The sequence below is a fragment of the Bubalus bubalis genome, chromosome 10 (assembly GCF_019923935.1).
Source record: "Bubalus bubalis isolate 160015118507 breed Murrah chromosome 10, NDDB_SH_1, whole genome shotgun sequence".
NCBI classification, from domain to species: domain Eukaryota; kingdom Metazoa; phylum Chordata; class Mammalia; order Artiodactyla; family Bovidae; genus Bubalus; species Bubalus bubalis.
Window position 1 is genome coordinate 43811988 of NC_059166.1, and position 20058 is coordinate 43832045.

The 20058-nt window shown below is 40.2% G+C and overlaps 1 protein-coding gene across 3 annotated transcripts in view; it reads right to left on the reverse strand.

The window, feature by feature from the left end:
• MDN1 (midasin AAA ATPase 1) overlaps positions 1–20058 on the reverse strand; it is a 140340-nt gene that overhangs the window by 115465 nt on the left and 4817 nt on the right. For all 3 annotated transcript variants that reach the window (XM_045161957.1, XM_045161956.1, XM_045161955.1), the window contains exons 2-8: positions 16658–16884; positions 8283–8507; positions 7795–7902; positions 7523–7715; positions 4175–4417; positions 3808–3939; positions 591–694 (exon numbers count right to left, since the gene is read on the reverse strand). In XM_045161957.1, coding sequence (XP_045017892.1) covers positions 591–694; positions 3808–3939; positions 4175–4417; positions 7523–7715; positions 7795–7902; positions 8283–8507; positions 16658–16884 — 1232 coding nt within the window. The remainder of the gene's footprint in view (positions 1–590; positions 695–3807; positions 3940–4174; positions 4418–7522; positions 7716–7794; positions 7903–8282; positions 8508–16657; positions 16885–20058) is intronic.

Genomic DNA, 20058 nt, shown 5'->3' on the forward strand with positions numbered 1-20058 from the left:
CCTTCACATTATTTTAAAATGTAGATAAGGACATAAACATAAGTTTCTTTAGGTTTTATTCCTTTGTTGATGCTTATCTTCAATTTATTTTTTTAAGCTGCTTGACGTCTACATGGCTTCATTTGCGTCAGCGCCATCATTATTATGGTTGGGCACTCCACCATGTGACAGGTCTTTAGTGCAAGTCATTTCACCTAAACTTTACAACTTACACCAAGTTGTAAAGCAGGCATTATTGGTTCCATCAGAATCAGCCAAGCAAGGTACATACACGTACAAAGAGTCAGTGTCAGGATTCAAACCCAGGGCTATCTGACAACTGTCATTTCTGATTATGTTTAAAAATATGAAAACAAGTTTTTTTTAAGACTGGTTACTTATTTCTAAGTGAAAAAAAACAAAACTTTTATTTTCTAAATTAATTATCTCCATGAAAAACAGTCAGGAATGAGAAGGTTGGATCTATTCCAACTAACCTTGTTTAAAGGCCCAGAGAACTCTATTCCTGGACTTGTGTACTCAGCACTCTAGCATGTGGACTCAAGAGCAAGAGGCTCCATCGTGGAGACAAAAGGGTTAATAGGACATACCTCCTGGTTGCAAAGAACTGAAATCCAGGAGCCACCTTCACATAGTCACCTCGGCCAGGAATCAAGAGCTCTCCATTCTCCAAGAGAGGGATCAGCACAGAAACCTAAATCACAAAATTCCAGGGACAAAGCTATAAAGACAGAAGTAGCAAAAACAAAACACAAAACCAGCCCTCTAACCAAATGACAAACACATACTTAAAGGAAACCCTACTTCTTACAGAATAAACTGGGGTCAAAGCAGGTGGGAATACTGGAGTCAACTACACTCCAGCAGAGCGACTTACTTGTTCAACATTCACTGGGTGCCTACTATGGACCAGAATCAAGCAAGACACTAGAACTCCAGACACGACTGAGGCATTACAGCCCAGCGTCTGATGGGAGGTAGCTGGCAAACTACCGCACAGCCTAACTGGTGTGACCCCAAGCGATGAACAAAACACCATGTGAAGACAGGCTGTCGATGAGTGTGGAGCAGATTAGAAGCAAGGCAGTGAAGCCACCCTAGAGGTAATGCATTCACTGAGTCTTAAAGTTGAACAGGAATTAGTCCGGTTTGGTGGGAAAGGAATGGTACAATCACTCTAGGCAAAAATATTAAAATGAATAAAAACATACATGCCTAAGAGTGCGGCCTGAGAAGATTCTGTGATGGTTAGGGCAGAATGTGCACATGAAGTAGTGAAAAAATACTAGGCTTACAAGACAGAGGATAAGAGCCCTTCTGTGCTGAGCTAAGAAGCTGGAACTTTTTCATGAGAGTGGTTCAGAGGATTTTATTCAGGAGAAAAAAGCTTTATTTTACATTTTAGAAAATGAACTGTACAACAATATGGAAGATAAACTGAAAGAAAGCCAGCCTGGATGGAAAGAAGTGAAAAAACATATCAGTCAGGTAACAAAGGCAAGATGGCAAGATAGATTAGATAGAGACAAAAACAAGAAGCAGTCTTATGGACTCTGTGAGAGAGGGAGAGGGTGGGAAGATTTGGGAGAATGGCATTGAAACATGTAAAATATCATGTATGAAACGAGTTGCCAGTCCAGGTTCGATGCACGATACTGGATGCTTGGGGCTGGTGCACTGGGACGACCCAGAGGGATGGAATGGGGAGGGAGGAGGGAGGAGGGTTCAGGATGGGGAACACAAGTATACCTGTGGCAGATTCATTTTGATATTTGGCAAAACTAATACAATTATGTAAATTTTAAAAATAAATAAAATTAAAAAAAAAAAAAAAGAAAGAAATAAGAAAGAAAAAAAAAGAAGCCCTGTGCTAAGGCAGCACGCCAAGGGGAACAGAGTAAGAGATAAGGAAAAAGCGCTAAGCAGCATCAGACTGAGTGATTGGGAGACGAGAGGAAGGAGACAGCGAAGTTCTGGCTTAGCTATTACATGCCAGGAAAGGTTGTTCTGGGAAAACAGCAGACAAGGTCCATTTTGAATATCCTAAACCTGCACCCACTACGGAATCTAAGTAGAGATTTTCTGAGAAAAGTATGGACTAGACATATGAATGTAGGGGATGGGAGTTTAAGGACGAAGTTTTGAAGAACAAAGAGCCAAGAAAGAGGGTTCTAAAATATCAACATAATTTTATTAAGCATAATTAATTCATACATGGCTAGGAGTAGAAAGGGAAATTAATAGAGGGGCAACTCCAAGGTAACAATGAAACTTGAAACAAAAGACAACAATCCTGAATGAGATCTATAAAAGCTACCTTGAAATAGTAATGGGTTCACTACTAGCTGAGTTCTGGAAATAACAAAATAATAATCAAGGGGAAAGTGTATTTTTGAGTAAACACAACTTTACTATAACGTTAAGTTTAAACATAATCAACTGAATAAACACACCCTCTGGAATCAAATGTAGTAACAAAAGGGGAATGGAACACAAAATGGAACTTAAAGAATTTTCTGCTGTACTAGACATGACCCAAGTAATGACAAGTAAGAACAAGACAGAAAGCAACAGTTTGGTCTTGAATCTGGACTTGGTTATCAAAGAACGTACTTAGCAATGGGACAGGGACAGACGCCTATGCTTCATCATGACCTGAATGGAAAATCCCTTATGTTCATCTAACTTTTTTGGCTCAAATTCTATGATTCATAATCCTAATGACTTCTCAGGTATCCTGAGGTCTAAAAAAATTTGTCCAGGAAAGAGAGCATTAGAAAGGGCTAAGACTCAACAAATACTTTTAAGTTGGCCTTGTAATTTATAATTCAGTTCACTGTAAAGTCTCCTTGGTAGGAGTCGTCCCTGGCTCTGGGCTTATCAAGAAAACTAAGTTCCAGCCCTATAAGACTTGGCATTAAAATCTAGAACCCAGGGGTAGCACTAGGCCAATAACCCCATTACATCTTTACCTCAGACTCTAAAATATGCATGTGTCAAAAGACACACATATTTATAGCCACCCCTTCCCCTTCATATCTCCCTAAACCCAAAGACCTTCCCCACCTCTCCTTCTCCCTCCTGCCTGTCTCCTCTTTCTCTAATCCAAGAGGGTAAGGTCCATATAGAGGTAGCTTTAAGGTTCACGTTAAAGAAAACTAAAACCAGTCTTGGGAAAATCTGCCCACAGAAAGATTTTTTTCATTTTGCAATACATTTTAGGGTGGGAGTTGGGTGGTGGTGGGGGGGATGTCATCGTTCACAGAATACAGAAGAAACATGGACTGCCTCCATAGCTAAATTTCATATACATAGAAAAGTATCTTTTTAAAAAGTCAGAAATACACATCCAGTTTATTTTCCTTAATTGAACAAAGACAAGCAGGTGCTTATAACGTCATCTCTTCCTTCCTGTGCCCTCAGCTCACTGCTCTACAGATGCCACAGCTGGGGAGTGGGCTTCAAAGTTCTCAATGTATCCGTAACATGCATAAGATGTTTCCCACCGAGCCTATTCTTAGAAAGCCTGTGATACTGATCACATTTTCAACTAAAGGAGGAAAAAAATATACTGCGAAACTGATCACACATTCAACTATTAAAGGAAACAGTACAAGCAGAATTTTACTGATTTTCTATCAAACAAGAGATCAGCCTGGTAATCCAAGAACTCAAATAGATTAGGTGGATAATCAACATACCATCATCTCTAATGAAATAACCTGTGTTGTTTAAATAAGGCTCCAGCATCACTATTAACACAATCTGAAGACGAGAAATTAGAGAGTTACTGCGGAGGTGACGTACCACGTCCAAGGGCGCGTAGTCAATGTCCTCCAGGAGGATCCAGTGTCCCTTGGTGGCTGCCTGTGTCAAGGTCCCAGGCTGCCACACAAACTCCCCTGGGACGTCTGTACAGCGATACATTCCCAACAGCATCTGCAGAAAGAAGATGAAGGACTTACTGAAACCACACACCTGAGGTGCCAGTGCCACATCCTAAGATTAGTTCCATTAAACTTCTACAGGGTTATAATGGGCACCTGAGGTTTTACAGCATGATCCCTTCTGTCAGGAGGAATATCAGTTAATGACAGTTTCTTAGCAAAAACAATATTTTAAAGCAAATATTCAAAGTATGTTCACCCACCCAAATCTGCCATTTCTTAGTTACCTTACTGTCAGTCTGATCTCCAAGTTGGACTTTGAGAAGTTGAGAAGGCTTCCTTCTACCTGTCATTGCAGCTAAATGTTCAACTAAGGAAGTTTTGCCACATCCAATTGGTCCTTCTAACAACACAGCATTCTGAGAAGCCACTGCGATAGCCAGGGTCTGAAGATTTTTGCACACTGAGTCGACCAGCACGTAAGACCTAAAGGTCAGCTCCTGTTCATGAGAAGAACTCCTACTACTCGCCTAAGGAGACAAGTAAGAAATAAAAGGCACATCAAGAAGAGTCTTTCTACCAAAGGGCACAGGTTAATTTCTACAACAACTGACTTTTACATAAACCTCTGCCAATAAATTAGTAGTACAGGATCTACAATAACAACTATGTATCAAAAGTAAGGATCTGGCTTTTTCCCTTTCCTGTCTCCCATCCTAGGGAGAGGGGTGGGAACTTACTAACAAATATAAGAAAACCTCTCCCAAAGTTTAAGAAAGCAAAAAGTTGATACATAGCGAATGGGAGCAAATCTCATTTGTCATGACTGGATTTTCATTTTTCTTCCTCTTACCATATTCTAGGATTTCATGTCTAAAATCAAGAATGCACACAATACACTTATCAGACAATCACGGAAGTAAAGACACTAATTTTTTTCCAGGTACAATAAAGAATACCAGGGATTTATTTTTTTTTAATTTTATTGAAGTATAGTTGATTAACAATGTTGTGTTAATTTAGCTATACAGCAAAGTGATTCAACTACACATATATACATTCTTTTATTCTCTTTTCCATTACGGTTAATCACTGAATAAAGTTCCCAGTACTATACATCCACTATATAGCCTGCATAACAGAAATACACACACATACACTAAACTACAGGCATACCGCAAAGATTTTGCAGGTTGAATTCCAAACCACAGCAATAAAACAAATATCATAATAAACCAAGTCGCACAAAATTCGGTTTCCTAGTGCATATAAAAGTTATGTTTACACTAAACTCTAGTCCATTAAGTGTGCAATAGTTTTATGTCTAAAACACAATGAACATACCTTCATTTAAAACACATTTTATTGCTAAGAATGCTAACCATCATCTGAGACTTCACTGAATCGAAATCTTTGCAACAGTAGCAAAGATCATCAGTCACAGATCACCATAACAAATATAATAGTAATTAAACAGTTTTAAATATTGCAAGAATTACCAAAATGTGCCAGAGAAACATTAAGTGAGCAAATGCTGTTGGGAAAATGGCACCAAGAGACTTGCTCAAGCCACAATCCTTCAGTTTATAAAAAATAAAACAAACAAAAAACCATGCAACATTCATGAGAGCAATAAAGCAAGGCATGCCTATTTAAGGATATTTTTATATTATGATAATAATTATATATTGTGATATATAATACAATAAATTATAATAATTTAATTAATATTTAATTAAGAAATAACGTGGTATCTGGGAGTTGCTTCAAAATAATACGGTGTGAGGAGTGTTCAGAAATACAAATGCAACATAACTGACCATGAATTCATAATTACTGAAGCTGAATGACATGTGAATTTATTATACTACTATTTCTACTCTGGAATATGTTTAACATTTTCCATAACAAAAAGTAAAATAATCATCATAATCATAACACACCCTATATGTTTAATGGGTAATATCAGTTTTATAAAATGAAAAGTTCTGGAGCTTGTTTGTGCAACAATGTAAATATACTCAACAATACTAAGGAGTACACTTACAAATTTAAAAGATGGTGAAGATTACATTCATTTTACAACTTTTAAAAAATTGAATAATAATCTACCTACTGACACAGAAAAAAGGATCTCTTGGAAGAGTGCAATGATTATGACCTTTTAAGGAATGGTAACTTCTCAAACAGAGCTTGTCCCCTAAAGATATGTGAGGACAAAACGAGATTCAGGGCTGGAAGCTGCAGAACTTTTTGCGGAGCTGTTACCCTCAGCAACTAAGCAGGCTAGGCTGTAGCTCCAGGCTGCACTTCTGCCCCAGTGCTCTGCCACTGACATCCACTATCAAGCCCACCCCAACCCGAATCCTTCCCTGTGTTAAAGTGCTAATGCTCCAAACCTAACCTATGTTGTTGTTGTTTGTTGTTCACTCACTAAGTCATGTCCTAACTCTGCGACTCCATGGACTGCAGCACACCAGGCCTCCCTGTCCTTCACTATCTCCTGGAGTTTGCTCAAACTCCTGTTCACTGAGTCAGTGATGCCATCCAACCATCTCATCCCCTGTCTACATTAGGAGAGTGGTTAAAGAGGGGTGGGGAAGTCTACCTGACCATAGGGAAATACCAGGGGCTTTGGAAATACTGCTGTCTCAGTACTGGCAACAGATATATCTAGTTTATGAATTATCATGCAGCTGTACACTCAAGAGGTGCACTTTTTTCTATCTATTTTATACTAATCCTTTTCATTGTACTTCCCAGGCACAAACTGATAGTCAAGCAATGACCCAGAACTTGTTCCCGGGAGAAAACTAGGTAAATCTGATGAACTGACTAAAGACTGCTGGGGAAAAACAGAGTGGCCTTTCCAAAGTGTAGTATGGAGCCACTTTCTTGGAAAGGTCATTTACTATGGCAGGGGACAAGTTCACTGCAGATGCAGGCCTCCCACACCATAGGCAGAGAATATTCTGACAGGAAGAGGCTGCTGGCAATAATACCTGGGCCAAGCCCTATCTCTGCCAAAGGGCAGCCCAAGGGCCCTGGGCAAGTCACTCTGCCTTGTGGTAAGAAGCTTCATTGGTGTCTGACTCTTTGCCACCCTATCAACCATAGCCTACCAAGTTCCTTTGTCCATGGGAATTCTCCAAGCAACAAAACTGGAGTGGGTTGCCATACCCTTCTCCAGGGGATCTTCCCCACCCAAGGATCGAACCCACATGTCTTAAGTCGCATGCATTGGCAGGTGGGTTCTTTACCACTAGTGCCACCTGAGAAGCCCCATTCTGCCTTAGTTTTATATAAATATGGCATCACGGTTTGTGCCATCCAACTTCAAACAGCTGCTGAAGCAAGTAAACAAGTCATATATGGAGGAGTTTTGCTCAAGTTAAGAGCCTGATGCACAGGAATCATCACGATTTCTAATTCCACACTAAACAGGGACAATGGGACTATCAGAGACAAGGGTCCTGGATGAATTCTCTACTCTATCCCTGAATACTTCTCTAAGTGGAACAGTAATTTGGCAAATTCAATTTTGCTCACACATAAAACCCAAAGCCCAGCCAAGGAAAAATACACACTCGGTGTTTAGGTGGAAGAGGGCAAACCCACCACTGATGTCAACGTACCTGCTCTTCGGGGGCTGGCGGTTGCCCTGGCAACACCACACCACAGACAGCAGTGACCCTGGAGGAGAGGTCTGCCGAAACAAGGTGTCCTGTTGAGTACTGCAGCTCCTTGTCCTTCCGCCAAAGGGGTGTGTCTGGATTGGCCAACACCAAGGCCTTCTCCAAGTCCTGCAGCTGGGCCTCCTCAAGTAACCTGAGGGAATGAGGAGCTCATCAATGGCTCTAATGCCCAGTAAAGCCACACTGACATCTCTAGGAATGCTCTTGCTTACCTTAACCTGAAATGGATCAGTTCTTCACTATTAAAAATCTTCTTAAGGAATGATAACTTGTGCTCTTCATTCATACAGGTGACCAAAGCAAGACAATTGGCTGTGAACCTGGAGAAAACCAAAGTATATAAACTCAGGATCTGCAGCAGAGTCTAAAGAATAAAGAAAATTTACTAGCCAACTGAACACCTGATACTAGCCAACTGAACACCTGAAAAGGAAATCTTACGGAATTTAACACAGGGAAAGGTAGAAATCACAAATCGGGCACAGTGAATTCACTTGATGGAACATAAGAACAATGGAATTCCACTCATATCATCTGATTTCCCTCTGAAATGACACATGAAAGGGAGAAAAAACCCCAAAGGCACCAGAACAAAAACAACGTATTTTAAATGGTTTCCTTTTCCTCCTCAGGCACACAACTCCAGCGTCCTGCAACTGTCTCCATACTAGAAGAACAGGACAGTCCACCAGCTACGTACCAGCGGACCAACGTGTCGTGGCTCCTGAGGAGTGGGACACACACACTCCAGTCCCAGAGGTCCCGGAACACAGACTGCTCTTGCTGCAGAAACTTGTAAGCTGCTTCCATTAGGTCCCGAAGTTTCATCCGCCTGCGCCCATACCGGACTGGATTTGCATCTGAACTCTCTAGGAAGAGCCTCTGAAAGACTGGAGACGTGTCCTTGAAATACCTCAGGGCAAACCTTCAGAAAGAAAAAGAGTTTTTAATTGGTTGGTAAGAATATTATAGTATATTATAGCATATTATAGCATGCTATTTTTTAATGGAATAAAACAACAGTGTAATGGTAACTCTCAAGAGTTTACAAGCCAAAAAGAGATGAACCCTTAAAGCCACCTAGTCCTAAGATTGTATTCTGCTTGAGTTTAGGAACCAGAATTGCAGCATGAGATATCTGACAGGAAACCAAAACCACAAGAACTTATCACAAGTGTTTACTACTGAAAATACACTCATTTTCAACAAGCATTTATTGACTTCTCACTATGAGTCAGACACTGTTTCAGACACCGTGTTAAGTCCTGGAGGTACAAAACCAAGCAGATACCTCCCCTGAGGGAGCTTGCTATCTAGGAAGGAAGGGAGTCACAGAAACAAAGTGAAGCATGAACATGAATTCAACTGAACCTGAGAAAGTCAACAAGAGATGCTTTGGTTGCATCTTAAAAGATGAAGAGGAGAGCTTCATGAAACACAAAGGTAGTAAAACTGGAAAAGAGGGACCAAAAGCTACAAGACATACAGAGAATAATAACGGCAATAGTAAGTCCTTCTATATAAGTAATTACTTTTAATGTAACTAGTTTACTCCCAATCAAAAGACACAGATTGAATGGATTTTTTTAAAAAACAGCATCAGACAATATGCTATGTACAAGAAACCCACTCTGGGTAGTCTAAGGCTACACATACACTGAAAGTGAGGAGATGAAAAAAAAAAATCTATGCAAATGGTAATCCAAAGGGAGCAGGAATGACTATATTGATATCAGTCAAACAGGCTTTAAATATATGGAATAATACGAAAGAAAATCAATAAGGAAACAGAGAACTTGAACAACACTACAGAGCGAAGGGATCTAACAGGCATGTACACAATACTCTATCCAACAACAGAAGAATATATATTCTTCTCACATGCACATGGAACATTCTCCAGAATAGAGCACATGTAAGGACACAAAACAACTCTCAAAAGACTTCAAAGTACTGAACTGACACACAATACCTTTTGTATAATTATACAAATTACAATGGACTGAAACTAGAAAGCGACAGCAGAAAGAAAACTGGAAAATCCTCAAATACATGGAAATTAAACAACACACTCTTAAACAACTGATGGATCAAATAAGTTACAAGGAAAATTAGAGAGGACCTTGAAACAAATGATATGAAAAATACAACACATCAAAACCTATGGGATACAACAAAAGCGATGCTGAGAGCAAAGTTTATAGCTACAAACATGTATACTTAAAAAGATCTTAAGCTAACAACCTAACTTTACACCTCAAATAACTAAAAAAAAAAAAAAAAAAGAATAAACCCAAAGCTAACAAAAGTAAGGAAATAATAAAGACTAAAAGCAGAGACAGAAACCAGAAAAGCAACAGGGAAAAATGATCAAGTAAACTAACAATTGGTTTTTGAACAGAACAAGAAAAGTGATAAACTCTGAGGTTAACTAAGAAAAAAATAAAAGATTCAAAAAACAACAATCAGGGGACTTCTCTGGAGGTCCAGTGGTAAAGACTCCATGTTCCCAATGCAGGGAGCACGGGTTCCATCCTTGGTTAGGGAACTAAGATCTCACAAACAAAAAAAAACTCACAAAAAAAACAACAATCAGAAACGAAAGAGGGGATATTATGGATGCCACAAAAATAAAACAGATTATAAGGAATACAGTGAGGGAATTTCCTGGAGATTGGACTCTGAGCTTCCACTGCAGGGGGCATGGGTTTCATCACTGGTCAGGGAACTAAGATCCTGCATCCCACGCAGTGTGGCCAGAAAATAAAGATTCAGTTGTGGCTTGGAAGGGAGCCATGGCAGGAGTGTGTGAAGGGGCAGTGGTGTTGGGGGGCCCGAAGGGGAGAGGAAAAGGTGGGCTGGTGTCAGCATTACATGTGGAACCAACAAGCAGCAGCAAACACGTAGGCAGATAAGCAGTAACCAAGTCATCAACCTGATCCACGAGGCCTTTGAGGATAAGGGGACATGAACAGAGTGGACTGGCAACGGCCATAAGCCTGTGCAGCAAGCGGAGGAAGAGACTGTGGTTCACTGGAAGCATGCGAAAAGAGGCCTGGTTGATATTCCCTGCTGAACTTAGTTGACTATAGTACCCTTTTCTCTAGAGACCCATAATTTTTAGAGAGTGCTCTAAAATTCTGATCTAACCAACGGTGGATGGACCAATAAAGCACACTTAGCCAGAGAATAACAAAATCAGATTCTTCCCTAGAGAAAATTCGAGAATATGGAGAATGATCTCTTTCCAAGGATAAGACTAAGAATCGTAAGGTCTAAAATGCAACAAGGAACACCATTCCTGTTAAATATCTAATCTTGGATGAGTCACTTACTTGGGCAACTCGTCACACTCTTTCACGCATCTAGAGGGAAGACCTGGAGTTCAGTTCTGGCCCTGACATTTAGAACAACTTAGTTCACTCAGCTAACCCCTCTGAAGATCTGAAATGGAACTAACAGAGCCTGAATAGGTCACAGTAAAAAGATCAAAAAGATAATGCTTATCTACTTACTTTAACATCCTAAAGCCTATATAAATATACATTATTACTAAAATATCACCATTCAGTTCCAAAATCCACATTCCTAATTCCCACAGATCCACAAAATTTTCATGCTCAAGGATGTTCCAGAGAAGGCAATGGCACCCCACTCCAGTACTCTTGCCTGGAAAATCCCACAGACGGAGGAGCCTGGTAGGCTGTAGTCCATGGGGTCGCTAAGAGTCGGACACGACTGAGCGACTTCACTTTCACTTTTCACTTTCATGCATTGGAGAAGGAAATGGCAACCCATTCCAGTGTTCTTGCCTGGAGAATCCCAGGGACGGGGGAGCCTGGTGGGCTTCCGTCTATGGGGTCACACAGAGTCAGACACGACTGAAGTGACTTAGCAGCAGCAGCAGCAAGGATGTTCAATGTCTTATTATACATCAAAAATTCAGAAAACAACCTAATTGCCCAACAAAGGGATAAGAAGTGATAAAATACTACACAACTTTTTAAAGTTTTATTTATTGAGGCAAAGATAGCCATATGTGATTCAATTTAAAAACAAGATTCAGGTTAAAAATTATAGTATGTATTTTTATTACAATTAGTATGTAACCAAATGTTTTTAAATTATATTAAAATTGTATTTTAAAAATATGTGCACAAATGTTCTAAAATTTGCTGTGGTAATGGTTGCATCTATCTGCAAATATATAAAAACCCAGTGAATTGTACACTTTTGTGGTATATAAACTACATCTCAATAAAGCGATTTTTAAAATATATGCACATAAAAATCGATGTGCACACTCTCAGATGGGTGTAACTATAAGAAAAAGAAAAGGGATTTGGGAGAAAAAAATACCAAATTAATAACACCAAATTATCTCTGAAGAGCAGAATTTCAGGGTGGAGAGAACTTTTTGTTTTTTACAATTTTATATTGAGTGTTACCTGAATATAGTGCTTCTGTAATCAAAAGATTATATTCTCTCTCTCAGAAGAATGCTAGCAGAATTCTCAGAGGGAGAAAGGAAATTTAAAACTAAGTATGTGTTACCTTTCCAGCACTCCTGAACACAGTTTTGAAGCAGAGGTGTATAAAAGCATAACTACTTTTGGTTCCTCCTTCAGTTCTATGCAAGCCTGATTTCAGCATGACTGTCCATACAGCACTGTACACATGAAGCATGCTCTCCCACAGCATTCTATCTGCTGCTGTTCACAAAAGACCATTACTAGGTCCACCCATCATTGCTCTTTCCAATCAAAGACAGAGCACTGATGTGGAGCCACATGTCCAGGACAAACTGAGAGCAAATGAGAAACTGAAGCCAAGAAATTAACCTAGTGCAACCCAAATCAACTTGGGTGATTATCACATCCATGGGGGATGTGATCCAAGACCCCCCTGGTGGATGCCTGTAACCATGGATAGTGCTGAACTCCGTACACACTGTTTTTTCCTATACATACATACTTATGATAAAGTTTAATTTATAAATCAGCCACAGGATATCCAAATTGTCAGCATCACTACTCTCCTGCTTTGGGGCCATTATTAAGTAAAATAAAGGTTACCTGAACACAAGCACTTCAACACCACAGCCCACGTGGCTACTAAGTGACAAGTGGGTGGGCAGCAAATATAGCATGGATATGCTAGAAAAAGAGATGCTTCACGCTCCAGGCAAGACACTACAAGACTCCATCACACTACTCAGAACAGCATGCAACTTACAACCTATGAACTGTCTCTGGAATTTCTCACTTAATTTTTTTGGCTATGGTTGACTTCAGGCAACTGAAACCATGGGAAATGAAACCACTGATAACGAAACCACAGATAAAGGAGGAATGCTATATTCTTTTCCTCCTGGGAATATAAATATAATCATTAGCTCTAACATGCTGTTCAGATCAAGTTCTGTATAAATCAGTCAACAAATACATGAATGAGGATGAGTGGGCAGCACCACAAAGTAGGAAAAACGAGTGTGGGCTCTGGAGGCAGCCAAACCTAGGACTGAATTCTAGCTCTGCCACTTTCTAGTAAGGGGACTTAGGGCAAGTTATTTAGGAGTGGCTGTTCTTCATCACTCACGAAAGACAGCTTCCACAAGAGTTGCAAGCCATGGCTGAAAGGACGATGTGTTAAAAGGACTTGCAAGAACGAGGGAGTGGGGGAAAAAAAAGAAAGGGGGAGAGCAAACAAACAAAAAGCAAAGGACTAAAAGATGCAAAATATAAGAGTAAGGTACAATCAGAACTTAAGAATAAGGTTACACTCCTGAGAGAACACTAAAGGGGAAAAAAAAATCAACACATAATGTGTACACCGGGGGCTTCCCTGGTGGCTCTGCAGTAATGAATACACCTGTCAATGCAGGATACACAGGTTTGATCTCTGAGTCAGAAAGATCTCCTGGAGAAGGAAATGGTAACCCGCTCCAGTATTCTATCCGGGAAAATCCTATGGACAGAGGAGCCGGGGGTCGCAAAAGAGTCAAACACAACTAAGTGACTAAGCAACAACAATGTAGTACCTTAGCCATCTGGACCCATTTACAGTTACAGCTGAAGAAATCTGGGAACACAAGAACCAAGCTAGGAACAGGACTAGACGATTTTTTAAAATTAGAACTTTGAAACCAAAACTAGTATATCAGAATAGAGAAAGCATCAACAGACCAAGAGTCTTCTCAGAGTCCTGACAAAGAATCTGCCAAAGAGTAAAACACGCACTGAAACACTGAAGATGCAGAAACGGCAATGAATAACAACAACAAAATGGTAATTATGTGAGGTAATGGCTGTGTTAACTGTTACTGTAGTAAATATCTTGCAATATGTATCTCAAATCGCCACAGTGTACACCTTCAACTTATACAAAATGTTTTATGTCAATTATATCTCAATAAAGCTGAGGGGGAGGAGGGACCAGTAATGCATGCTGCTAAGTCACTTCAGTCGTGTCCAACTCTGTGTGACCCCATGGACTGCAGCCTTCCAGGCTCCTCCGTCCATGGGATTTTCCAGGCAAGAGTACTGGAGTGGGGTGCCATTGCCTTCTCCGAGTAATGCATAAGCAAGGGAATAAAAAGAAAGACCTTGTTACTACTGAGATACCTGATGGAAACTCCAAATAGGTAGGACCCTGGCCTCAGAAAGAGGTGTGAACTGGAAAATGAATGTTATTACAATAAGAGGAAGCCTCCCCTCCAGTCTCTCTCATACATTTTCCTCCCCATCCCATCTCTCATCTCTTCATTCTTCCCTCCTTACTCTTCCTCCACAATTTGACAGTAGGAAACGCTATTTCCAAGAGGATAACACACTCATTTTTCTTAATTTAATGACTTCTTGCTCCCCTTAAGTATTTGGCTCACACCTCTATTAACGTATTGCAGCCTGTTGTTTCCAAGTACAGAAACTCATAATATGTGACTTGCTCACTCCCACCATGTGACCCAGAGCTCAAAGGGAGGACTCCTATATTTATCTACTGAATAAATGACTGCATCCTATCTAGATTTATTAGGTATAATCCTAATACATTAGGTAATTTCCTCCAGAGGAAATTTAGAGCACAAGTGAAACTGATCAGCTACATTTTTTTAAACTAAAAATCAAAACCCCATTCCACATCACGACCTACAGTTCTTGTACGTCCTTCCTGACTCATCATTCACACACATTTACACATGGTGCTTTTGTTTTTCTTTTTTTGCTTGTCTTTAAGTTACTCTAACACGGGCACGTTATATAATTTTTGGAACAGGGTGGGAGCATAAATAAAACCTACTGCTTGGCAAAATGAAAAGAAAAAGTAGTGGTGCCTCACATTCATTTAATAAGAACATAAAATTGAAACTGATGGGAAACCAGATGTAGCTACTCTATCATTTCAGTGATTCTCAAACACAATCTGAAAACACTCTACCACTAAGGCTCAAGAGAAGTGGGAGTTCAGTTACTCACAGGTCAATCCTACAGGGTAAGCAGAGAACAGTCAGCACATCTTGTGAAACAGGACCACAGTCAAGTACACCTACGTGATGAAAGCAGCCAGTGAGGCCACACTCTGGATCCTCAATCAACCCAGAGAATAGGTTCCTGAGGTTCCTGAGACCACGCATGATGGTGACCTTTAACTCTGCTCTGTATGTTTAGTTCCCTCAAACAACTAGGCCCATTTTTTTCCTCCTCTTTTAGAAAAGCTCACACAAATCATGGTTCCCTCAAGTCTTCATTTCTTATTCCCTCATCAAAGGATCAGACTAGAGATCATACTTGCAGGAAACTTATTATGTTGATGAAGACTAATAAGAAGGGATGCTCTACTGAGTGAAGTCAGATATGAGAAAAACAATATCACATAATATCGCTTGTATGTAGAATCTAAAAAAAAAAAATGCTACTAATGAACCTATTTATAAAACAGAATTTGAGTCACAGATATAGAGAACAAACTTATGATTGATTACCAAGGGGGAAAGGAGGTTGAGGGGGATAAATTGGGAGACTGATACTGACATATATATAATACTATATATAAAACAGATAATAAAACCATACTTTACAGCACAGGGACGTCTTTGACATTCTGTAATGATCTATATGGGAATGGAGTCTAGAAGAGAATGGATATATGCATGTATATGGCTGATTCGGGCTTCCCTTGTGGCTCAGCTGATAAAGAACCTGCCTGCAACATGGGAGACCTGGGTTTGATCCCTGGGTTAGGAAGATCCCCTGGAGAAGGGAATGGCTACCCACTCCAGTATTCTGGCCTGGAGAATCCCAAGGACTATCCATGGAATCGCAAAGAGTTGGACACAACTGAGCGACTTTCACTCACACTCACTTAGTTGCCTCTTGTGACTATTCCACACAAACCTATCAATTTGAGAAAACCAGGTGCAGCGGCACGTGTCTATAGAACCAGCTAGTTGGAAGCTGAGGAAGGAAGACGGCTTGAGTGAGGAGTTCTGGGCTGTGAGACGCTCTGCCCACTGGGCGTCCACACTAAGTTTGGCTCACTGGGATGACCCCAAGGGAACAAGAGACCACCAGACTGCCTAAGGAAGGGTGAACCAGCCCAAGCTGGACAGACAGGAGGAGAAATGAGAAATGCATTAGAATCCAGTTCTAACACAACTTATCACACTTTGGATGTGAACGGATTTATAGAAAGTGGGAAGAGACATGACAGATCTTGTAACCCACCCCCTACAGCTGCTCCAGCAAGAATTTCACACATCTGAAGTAGATGCTGTAAGTGCCTCAGCTAAAACTCATTTAAATCCATCTTATATGCCTTTCTTGCCAGATGACAGAATCCTTGAGGGTAGGGGTCATATCCTGGTCATATTCTCCAGACCTATCTTGATGACCAAGACTTCAAACCTAGTAAATGGTCACTGTATTGAGCTTCTTCTGTGACTATTTTTATAAAACACTCCTTTCTCCCCTTTCTGTATTTCCCCTCCTCATCTCAGCTCAGACTCCTCCTTACTTCCAGCAGAGTGTGGGGTCTACCATCTCAAGGAGAAACATGAAGGATAAAACCGTTACTCACGGGAGGACGTCAGGATGGTTACCAATGAGTTTGCTCATCGACACACAGAGCCGTTCGTGTAAATCATGGTTGACTTGCCCTCCGGCTTTAATGGCTTCAGCATTCCTTTCCAATAAATCCAAAAGGAGAGGGCGCAGCTGGCGGCCAATCAGCACAGTACAGTCCTTATCCAGAAGTAACTGTGCTAAGGTATTCAAGATACACTGGCGATCTTGAGGTGTCCACACCTGAGAAAGGCAAAACAAATTCATTTGTGACTGCTACAGAACAGAGTCCTAGCTTATACTCAATTTCCAGACTTCATAACTGAGTTTATTTTACAAAACATAGTGGGGTTTCTTTGCAACAGGACTAGTGAATCAAATGTAAACTGAAAGTGAAAGTCGCTCAGTTGGGTCTGACTCTCTGCCATCCCATGGACTACACAAGTCCATGGAATTCTCCAGGCCAGAATACTGGAGTGGGTAGCCTTTCCCTTCTCCAGGAGATCTTCCCCACCCAGGGATCGAACCCAGGTCTCCCACATTGCAGGTGGATGCTTTACCAGCTGAGCCACAAGGAAAGCCCCAATCAAATGTTAAGGCTGTAACAAGTTTCAGCCCACTGGGGTTTGAGGTAAAAGGACTGACATCAGAATTCCATGTAAAATGCTCGACAGCTTCAGCTTCCTTGAAAAAAGAATCAGTTGCAGAGTCATAACATCTGTTGCAGAGTCATAATAGTTTCCAGGGAATCCAGTGCTTCCCCCAACTCCTTTGTCTGGAAGGAAAACAGTAGTTAAATGAGGAAAAAGTACAGTTAGTATGCAAAACTGCCAACTCTCTTGAGGAAAGAATAGATATAAGAAATCAATTCCTGGAAATGAATGAAGATATATCCCCATGAAGACATCAGACTTTAATAAACAAGACAGGTCTAAAGCAGACAGGCACACTTTGATATACAAGATGAAATAAACCACAAAGTTCTGGTGTTTGGGACCAGAATGTCCATGAACATAAAAAGGAAAACTGAAAAGTATGAAAAATGTCTCATATTGCTAGTGTGTAAGCAGTTCTGCATAACCCTTGCCAGGCAATGTGACAGTGGGTTTAAATTACCTGAGGGGCATACCCTCTGACCCACCAAGCCCAGTGCTATGAATTTCCAGCCTAAAGAGTTTGGTACTAAATGGTTATCTATAAGAGTATAGCTGGAACACAACCTAAACCCCATATTCAAAAATACTGCAACTTTTTCCAAAGTTCCAAAGCTGTTCTTGTATGTAGTATTAATAACTTATTCCATTTTATTTCTTACTAGCTTTTTACTGTATGAATGTACCACAACTTGTTTATCCATTTGCATGTTGATAGATACTTGCACTGTTTGCACCTATCCTCAATAAAGCTACCATGAACATTCATGTACAAAAGATTTATGGACATATTTTCATACCTCTTATTTTCTGGCCATGCCATGTGGCAAGGAGGATCTTAGTCCCCAATCAGGGATTGAACCTTGGCCCTCAGCAGCGAAAACATAGAGTCCTAACCACTGAAACACCAGGGAATTGTCTAAATTGTGATTTTTAATTTTAAAAAAAATTTAAGAAATTTCTTGGGCTTCCCTGGTGGTTCAAACGGTAAAGAATGTGCCTGCAATGCAGGAGACCTGGGTTCAATCCCTGGGTCGGGAAGATCCCTTGGAGAAGGGAAAGGCAACCCACTCCACTATTCTTGCCTGGAGAACTTCGTGATCAGAGGAGCCTGGTGGGCTACAGTCCATGGGGTCACAAAGAGTCAGACACTCAATGTTTAACAGAAGTTGTTTTCCAAAGTATTTGTAACATTTCACATCCCCACCAGCAATGTCTGAGTACTTCAGCTGCTATATAAATTCACAAATACACAGTACTATCAGTCTTAATTTTAGCCATTCTAGTAGAGGTGGAGTGGTATATGGTATAAAGTGTCCAACAGCCACTCATTTATCTTCTGTGATGTAATTTGTTCAAATCTTTTACCCATTTTTAAATGGGGTTGTTCCTGTATTAACCATGATGGTTTCTGTAGATCCTCTATACCAGCTTGAGGAAGTTCTGTTCTATTCGTACTTTGTTTTCCTCCTGAATGAGCTTGTTAAATGGCATTCCTCCAATGCCCTTATCATCTAAATTGTCTAATATATTGGCATAACATTTTTCATAGTAGTCACTTATCTTTCTATTCTTTTTAAAATCTGTAATGGTGGCCTTCTTCCATTCCTAATAATTTGGATTTTTCACTTTTATTCTTGGTCAATCTTTTCAAAGAATCAACTTTTGGTTTCAATGGTTTCCTATACAGTTTATCCATTTCCTATTTCATTCATTCCCACTGTTAGCTCTATTATTTTCTTCCCTCTATTTATTTTGGATGTAATTTCCTCTTTTTTTTAGTATTTCACAAGGTGGAAGCTTAAGAAATATCACTAGTTTCAAACCATGTTTTTCTTTTATTCATATATTTCACATGTTATGAATTTCCTTCTAATTGTAGCTACAATCACAAATTGTTTAAATTATAATACAGTTCAAAATTTTTGATTCTCCCAGAGATTTCTTCTCTGATCATAAGTTTCTTTAAATTTTCTTACTTAATTTCTAATATTTAGGGATTTTTCCTTATTTAACATATTATTTAACTTATATGCAGAGTACATCATTCGAAATGCCAGGCTGGATGAAGCACAAGCTGGAATCAAGACTGCTGGGAGAAACATCAATAACCTCAGATACGCAGATGACACCACCCTTATGGCAGAAAGCAAAGAAAAACTCAAGAGCCTCTTGATGAAAGTGAAAGAGGAGAGTGAAAAAGTTGGCTTAAAACTCAACATTCAGAAAATTAAGATCATGGCATCCGGTCCCATCACTTCATGGCAAATAGATGGGGAAACAGTGGAAACAGAGACTTTATTTTGGGGGCTCCAAAATCACTGCAGATGGTGACTGCAGCCATGAAATTAAAAGAAGCTTGCTCCTTGGAAGAAAAGCTATGACCAACCTAGACAGCATTTTAAACCTAGACAGCAGAGATATTACTTTGCCAACAAAGGTCCGTCTAGTCAAAGCTATGGTTTTTCCAGTGGTCATGTATGGATGTGAGAGTTGGACTGTGAAGAAAGCTGAGTGCCGAAGAATTGATGCTTTTGAACTGTTGTGTTGGAGAAGACTCTTGAGAGTCCCTCTGACTGCAAGGAGATCCAACCGGTCCATCCTAAAGGAAATTAGTCCTGAATACTCATTGGAAGGACTGATGCTGAAGCTGAAACTCCAACACTTGGCCACCTGATGCGATGAACTGACTCACTGGAAAAGACCCTGATTCTGGGAAAGACTGAAGGCAGGGGGAGAGGGGGACAACAGTGGATCGGAATCA